The sequence below is a fragment of the Mandrillus leucophaeus genome, unplaced genomic scaffold (assembly GCF_000951045.1).
Source record: "Mandrillus leucophaeus isolate KB7577 unplaced genomic scaffold, Mleu.le_1.0 Scaffold348, whole genome shotgun sequence".
NCBI classification, from domain to species: Eukaryota; Metazoa; Chordata; class Mammalia; order Primates; family Cercopithecidae; genus Mandrillus; species Mandrillus leucophaeus.
Window position 1 is genome coordinate 2,724,198 of NW_012103676.1, and position 7,643 is coordinate 2,731,840.

Below are 7,643 nucleotides of genomic sequence, written 5' to 3' on the forward strand. Positions count from 1 at the left end.
GGGGCGTGGTGGCAGGCACCTGTAATCCCAGCTACTTGGAAGGCTGAGGCAGGGAGAATTGCTTGAACCGGGAGGTAGAGGTTGCAGTGAGCTGAGATTGCGCCACTGCACTCCAGCCTGGGCGACAGAAGGAGACTCTGTCTCAAAAAAATAACTAACGTGTACAATTCAGTGATTTCATTGGTTTTAGATTCTTAAATCTCTTAATCTATAACATTTCCCTCACTCCCCTGCTTTCCCCATACACTTACCCATTGAAGAAACTCTCATTTTGTTCTGTAGTGTTTTCCACACTGGCAGATTTGGCCAACTCATCATGATGGTATCATTCAGCATTCCTCTGTCCCCTGTGTTTCCTGTGAGCCGGGAGCTAGGTCTAGAGCCTTAATTAGATCCAGGTCCAGATTATTTTTTGGTTTTTTTTTATATTTATAATAAGTAATCTAGACAGGTCCAGATTTTTTGGCAAGAATAATTTATAGTGCTATATATATTTCCTACATTTATATCACAAATCATGTGGTATCATAAAATAGTGAAGCTGAGATTAATTAGTGAGTTCACGTTAATGGTTTCATAACCAGTGATTGTGGTTGCCTGGCTCCATTATGTCATTAGTGGGTTGCAGAATAGAGATATCCTAATTTTGTCTATTTTTTTACATTTATTGGCTATGTGTTTTTTGTTTTTTGTTTTTTCCAGAATAGGTATCCTAGCAATCTCTATTAAGTGGCCAGTGATTTTTTTTTTTTCTTTTTAGTATCATTTTGAACTCAGGGTTTTAAAAATATATTTGTATTTCATTCCATTACAGTCATGCTTTTTGCTGCCAAATTCGTCGCATCTTTGGATAGTAGGAATCCCTTCAAATTGGCTCCTGTGTCTCTTTGACAAGAATTTTAGGTTTTTGATCACTTTTGCTTCCAGGCATAAGATTTTCTTGCTTAAAACCTGGAATCTGGCTGGGCACAGTGGCTCATGCCTATAATCCCAATACTTTAGGAGGCTGAGGTGGGCAGATCATTTGAGGTCAGGAGTTCGAGACCAGCCTGAGCGACATGGCAAAACTCCATCTCTACTGAAAATTCAAACATTAGCTGGGCGTGGTGGCACGCGCCTGTAATCTCAGCTACTTGGGAGGCTGAGGCAGGAGAATCACTTGAAGCCAGGAGGTGGAGGTTGCAGTGAGCCGAAATAGCACTGAGCTCTAGCCTGGGTGACAAGAGTGTGACAAGAGTGAAACTCTGTCTCAAAACAAACAAAAAAAAAAACCCTGGAATTAGTTACTTCTCCAAGAAACTCTGATGTCTTTAGTCGGGAAACTGAATTGTAGAGTGCTTATTGCTACCATGTTGTCATTGTTTCTAGGTCTTTTTAGTGGAAATAGCTAGGAAATAAGCATTTTTGTAGGAGACAAAACTAGTAAGTTTATACTGATAATTTCCAGTTTAAATTAAAAAATGGTACAATGTTTTTACTTAATTTTTGATTTTGTATTTGTATCTTTTTGTACCCCCAAAACAGATACATTTGTAACCAAAAAGGTACATTGTACCCAAAAAGATACATTAGTGACATTAAAATTCTTACTTGCAACTGGTCTGATGGTAATGGGTTATCAGAGCTTATTAACATTGTGTCACTAAAGTTGTATACAACCCCCCCATGCTAAGTTTGACTGGCTTAAAAAATAATAAAAAATAGGCCAGGTGCGGTGGCTCACTCCTGTAATCCCAGCATTTTGGGAGGCCAAGGTGGGTGGATCACGAGGTCAGGAGATCGAGACCATCCTGGCCAACACGGTGGAACCCCGTCTCTACTAAAAAATACAAAAAAATTAGCCGGGCACGGTGGCGGGTGCCTGTGGTCCCAGCTACTTGGGAGGCTGAGGCAGGAGAATGGCGTGAACCCGGGAGGCAGAACTTGCAGTGAGCCGAGATCGTGCCACTGCAGTCCAGCCTGGGCGACAGAGCGAGACTCCGTCTCAAAAAATAATAATAATAATAATGATACATAATTTTAAAAATTGAAATTAGAGAAAAGAAGAAAGAAAAAGATTTTTCAAAAATTTTATTATTTGCTTTCTCCTACAGAATGTACTTTGTAGTAGTGACATTAAAAGACATTAAAATTATTTGCTATACAGTAATACTAAAATTGTTTGCTGTAGTAACATTAAAATTGTAGTGACTTTAAAACTATTATTTGCTTTATCCTACAGAATGTACTTAATAGTATCAAAATAACAATGCCCTTGTTATTGCTAACAATAACACTATTTCTTTTTGCTGCTTTATATACTTTTTTTCTTAATGCTTTTAAATTTTTTTATACTTTATTTTTATTTTTTAATTTTTTAATAGAGATGAGGTCTTGCTATGTTGCCCAGGCTGGTCTTAAACTCCTGGCCTCAAGTGATCCTCTTGCCTCAGCTTTCCAAAGCTAAGAATTTTTTTGAAGAGCATAATTTGACCTTCAGTTTCTAAGAAATGGGAATGGTAATGGGATGCATAGCATGCCGTGTAGCTGTTGGATGGACCAGAAAACCTTATACTCTAGGGCCTATAGGAATATCAAGTATTTTTGTTGATTTCCCCTGGTATGTAAGCAGCAGCTTATGGGATCAGTGTGATGGTTAAGGAGAATTACTCAAAGCCCATGCTCAGGGCCAGGTGAAGTGGTTCATGCTGATAATCCTAACACTTTGGGAGCCTGAGGCGGGAGGATTGCTTGAGCCCAAGAGTTCAAGAACAGCCTGGGCAACTTTGTGAGACTTCATGTCTACAAAAACTAGAAATAAATTAGTCTAGTGTAGGGGCGCACGCGAGTGCTAAGTAGTGAAGCTAGGATTTGAACCCAGGGTGTCTGGCTCCAGATTCCAAGCCTTTCATCACCACACTGTGCTGCTGTTTATAGGAGATAGTCTCACTCTGTTGCCCAGGCTGGAGTTCAGTGGCGTGATCTCAGCTCACTACAACCTCTGTCTCCCGGGTTCAAGCATTTCTTGTGCCTCAGCCTCCCGAGTAGCTGAGATTACAGGCATGAGCCACTGCGCCCAGCCTTAAACTGAAAATTACCCACTACATGGTAGAAGCACCATATAATGTAATGGTTTTTACAGTGTTTAATTATGATAATACAAACATCTCAAAGTAAGTTCTTGCCTTGTATAGACTCAGCCAGTTTTTTTAAAGCTACACAATCCTGTTTATACTTTCAAAGCCCTTTTTTTTTTTTTTTTTTACCATTAATATTAAAAAGAAATTGGAATCTCTTTAGTCTGTGTACATCTGGCATGAAAGTCTTCATCAAATTAAATGAATAGGACCTGGAGCCCCTTTGATATTAAGATAACAATGGCGACATGAGCAGGGCTCACCTTAGTTCAGAATTACCAGCTCTGTCTGGGAGAACTGGAGTATATATTAATAGTAACTTACCTGCCAGGAGTTTATGTCACTCTTAAAATCCTGTAGCCTATAGAAGAGATTCCTGTCAGTCCAGTTTTTGCATGCTGATATAATTGGTTGAGTTTAACATTATAAATACTCTCCTCTCCTCTTTCAACAGTGCATGACTCCTGATCAGCTGATGACATTATGCAAAGCAGGCATTCATAGTAGTAATGTCGGGGTTAGAGTGAATGTCGTTAGCATTTTAGGAATCACTGGCAGCGTCCTTGCCAAAGAAGGTGGTACACTTGAAACTCTTAAGGTAAAACAATTTGCTTCTGACCTAACATGTTAAATAATTAGAAATGGGAGGAGCAGAACTGTTGGTGTAGGATTTCCTAAAACTTGTGTGGACATGAAGAGAAGAAGTCATATCAAGTTGCTTTATTGAGTTATATTATTAGAATGTACCCTTTGGCTTGATCTAACCATGTGTATTAATTAGGTAAGTACTTGAAAAGTTGAGCCACATTTTACAATTTAATGTTATTCCAGAGGTACTTTTTTTAAAAAAAAAAAAATCTCTCTTTAGTGAAAGGGCAAATTCAGAATTTTAAAAGATGCCTTCTGCCTTTGCTATTGTATCCAATGTATGCATGTTACATTCTCCTGCTGATGAAGGAACAATCCACACCATTTTCCTTGCACATCAGGCAACATGCATTCTGAAAAATACCACACAGTTAATTCTAATACCACTCCATAAATGTTAAGCAGTAACCCTGGTAGTGCCAATATACTAGGAATTCCCTCAGCATATTTACTCTTAACACTTGGCGTAGTTGCTTACAAACTGCACTGTTAGGAGTACAGCGTCACTAGTAATTAAAAGGACAGTCATAGTAAAATTACCCTTTGGTGTGCTAATAATTGCTGAAGTGTGAGACTAATGGATAGTAAACTCATTATTATAAAGTACCTCTTCACCTGCTAAGAACTTTACAGTGATGACTGATGTTTTTAAGAATCTATTTTTGAAAAATGATACTTGCAAAACTTTTTTTTTTTTTCTCCCGAGATGGAGTCTCACTCTGTCACCCAGGCTGGAGTGCAGTAGTGCGATCTCAGCTCACTGCAACCTCCTCCTCTGGGTTCAAGCAATTCTTCTGCCTCAGCCTCCCGAGTAGCTGGGATTACAGGTGCCCCCTACCACACCTGACTAATTTTTCTATTTTTAATAGAGGTGGGTTTTTGCCATGTTGGCCAGGCTGGTCTTGAACTCCTGGGCTCAAGCCATCTGCCCCCTTCAGCCTCCCAGAGTGCTGGGATTACAGGCATGAGCCACTGCACCCGGCAACAGTTATTTCTTAGTGTGTCTAATTCCGGTCCATATTCATAATTTTACAGTTGCCTCAAAATTATCTGTTTACAGAGAGCTTGTTTACATTGCTGAAGTCCACATGTTATGTTTCTTGTGGGGTCTTCTCTTTCTCTCTTAATCTTGAACAGTTCCTCCCCGGCACCACCTGGTTATTCTCAGCTCCTGAATCAATTGTCCTTTATGGTGTCCAGCCTTCTGGATTTGTCTGATTGCTACCTTGTGGTGTTAAATTTGTTCTTTTATCCTTTTATGTCCTGCACACTGACAGTTAGATCTACAGACTAGTTTAGATTCAGATCAGTCCTATTTTACATTTTTTTAGAGATGAAGTCTTGCTCCATTGCTGAGGCTGGTCTCGAACTCCTGGGCTCAAGTGATCCTCCTGCCTTGGCCTCACAAAGTGCTGAACTTACAAGTGTGAGCCACTTGCGACTGGCCCTAAAGTGTTTTTCTTATGCATTTAAAAGCAGATTTTTTGTTGTCGTTGTTACAGATAAGATTTCTATGCATCTTGACATCATAGAGCAAGCCTTTTGAGAGAGGTAGAGAGGAAAGTTTAGTGATTTCCTAAATCATACATCATTTATGGTTTTTAATTCACTCTATGAATATAAACTATAATATGTTTAATTTATCTTGCTTATACTTGGTATGTTTATAAGTATTTAAGTCTGATCTCTTAAAGTTTTAATTTTTCCCTGGCATTTGTATATAAAATAGTATGCATGAGTTATTGCCACATTCAAAGTTAGTACTTGTTTTGGAGACTGGTGTTAGTCATATTAAATGTGTTTTGTTGTTTCCAGAATATTGGGTGCTTTCTACTTGAGGTTACCACCAAAGATCCTTCCCTTGTGGTAGCAGGAGAAGCTTTGGATGCCCTCTTTGATGTTTTTGCAGATGGTAAAGAAGCCGAAAGAGCCTCGATTCAAATTAAATTATTATCTGCTCTGAAAGAATTCCAGCCGGTCTTTAAAATGAAGGTTTGTAGCCATTTAACTTATAAATGCGTAAGTCTGAACATTCTGTGGGGACGAGGGTGTGTGTAGTTACCGCTGTGCAATTCAGAAGCATGTGCATGACAAATCCCCATACGTAGCACAGCATCCCCAGTACTTTGTAAAATGTTTATTGACTGAGTCATAGCTCAACAGTGTGACTATTGAATCACTGAAACTGAAGCCAAAATGGTATCTGACAAGTTCTTCTTTTTTTAACAGTTCAGTAATTTTGACAATGCTTCATATATGTCAGTATTATACTCTGTATTTTGTAAAGCACTTTCATACACATTTTGCATTTATTTAATTTTATTTTTGTGTGTTTTTGAGACAGAATCTTGCCCTGTTGCCCAGGCTGGAGTGCAGTAGCGTAATCTTGGCTCACTGCAACCTCTCCTTCCTCGGTTCAAGTGATTCTCGGGCCTCAGCCTCCCATGTAGCTGGGATTACAGGTGTCCACCACATCACCCAACTAATTTTTGTATTTTTAGTAGAAACGGGGTTTCGCCTTGTCATCCAGGCTGCTCTCGAACTCCCAACCTCAGGTGTTCCCCAACCTTGGCCTCCCAAAGTGCTGGGATTACAGGTGTGAACCTCCATGCCTAACCATATTGTTTTTAAAAGTTACAGTCCTTTAAATTTTTGGATAAAGAGCTTGCAAGATAAGGAAAAAATATCCCCTATTTCCCTGCAACTTTAAGGAAAGCAGATATATTAATAGTTAAGAGTCATCAAACTCTGCAGAAGCAGGTGCTTAGAAAAGGTTAGATAAACAGTGAACTGGGAAAATAACCCCCGACTTCTGAAAGGTCTTTGTTCTGATTGATTTTCCTACTCAGTATGTATTGCTGTGGTAATAACATTTGTTTTTCTTTTATCAAAGGTATAAAGCTCTAATGAGATTTCTTACTAGCCAGAAACTAGCCTGTAGTTATTTATATGAAACTTTTTTTGCGAAATGAAGCCACAATTTGTATTAAAGGCTGTTCAGTGTATATTTAGCTACAAAATGCATTTATGTACAATCAAGAACTTCTCTTGAGCAGTGTTTCTCAAAAGTGCCCTCCTTGTATCAGCAGCATCAGCCCTGCCTGGTAACTTGTTCAAACTGCAGGTCCTTGGCCCCAACTCCAGACCTACTGAGTCACAGACTCTATGGATGGGCCTACCAGTCTGTTCTTTAACAAGCCTTCCAGGTGATGCTGTTGCACACTAAAACCTCAGAGCCACTGCTCTAGACTAGAGGTGAGATCAAACTCAGATTCCATACAATTGTTATAAAAAACCACAGGCCAGGTGCAGTGGCTCACACCTGTAATCCCAGCACTTTGGGAGCCCCAGACAGGAGGATCACTTGAGTCCAGAATTTCAAGACCAGCCTGGGAAACATAGCAAGAACTTGTCTCTACAAAAAAATTTTTAAAGTTAGCCATTAAGTGGTGACTTTATGCCTGTCGTCCCAGCTACTCAGGAGGCTGAGCAGAAGGATCACTTGAGCCTAGGAGTTGGAGGCTGCAGTGAGCTGAGATTGCAGCACTGTACTCCAGCCTAGGTGACAAAGCAAGACCCATCTCTACTAAAAACAAACAAAACCAGTGCTGGGCATGGTGGCTCACACCAGTAATCCCAGCACTATTAAAGGCCAAGGTGGTAGGATCGCTGGAGCCCAGGAGTTCAAGACCAGCCTGGGCAACATAGTGAGACCCCACCTCTACTAAAAATTTAAAAAAATTACTCCAGCATGGTAGTGCGCCGCTTGTAGTCCTAGCTACTGTGGTGGCTGAGGCAGGAGGATCACTTGCGTTCAGGAGGTTGAGGCTGCAGTGACCCATGACTGCACCACGGCTCTCTGGCCTGGGTGACAGAGAG

General features: G+C 40.1%; 1 protein-coding gene across 1 annotated transcript in view; it reads left to right on the forward strand.

Moving 5' to 3' along the window:
* Positions 1–7,643, forward strand: part of HEATR3 (HEAT repeat containing 3) — a 68,253-nt gene that overhangs the window by 54,324 nt on the left and 6,286 nt on the right. The window contains exons 13-14 of the mRNA XM_011989152.1: positions 3,571–3,714; positions 5,580–5,756. Of these exons, the coding sequence (XP_011844542.1) occupies positions 3,571–3,714; positions 5,580–5,756 (321 nt within the window). The remainder of the gene's footprint in view (positions 1–3,570; positions 3,715–5,579; positions 5,757–7,643) is intronic.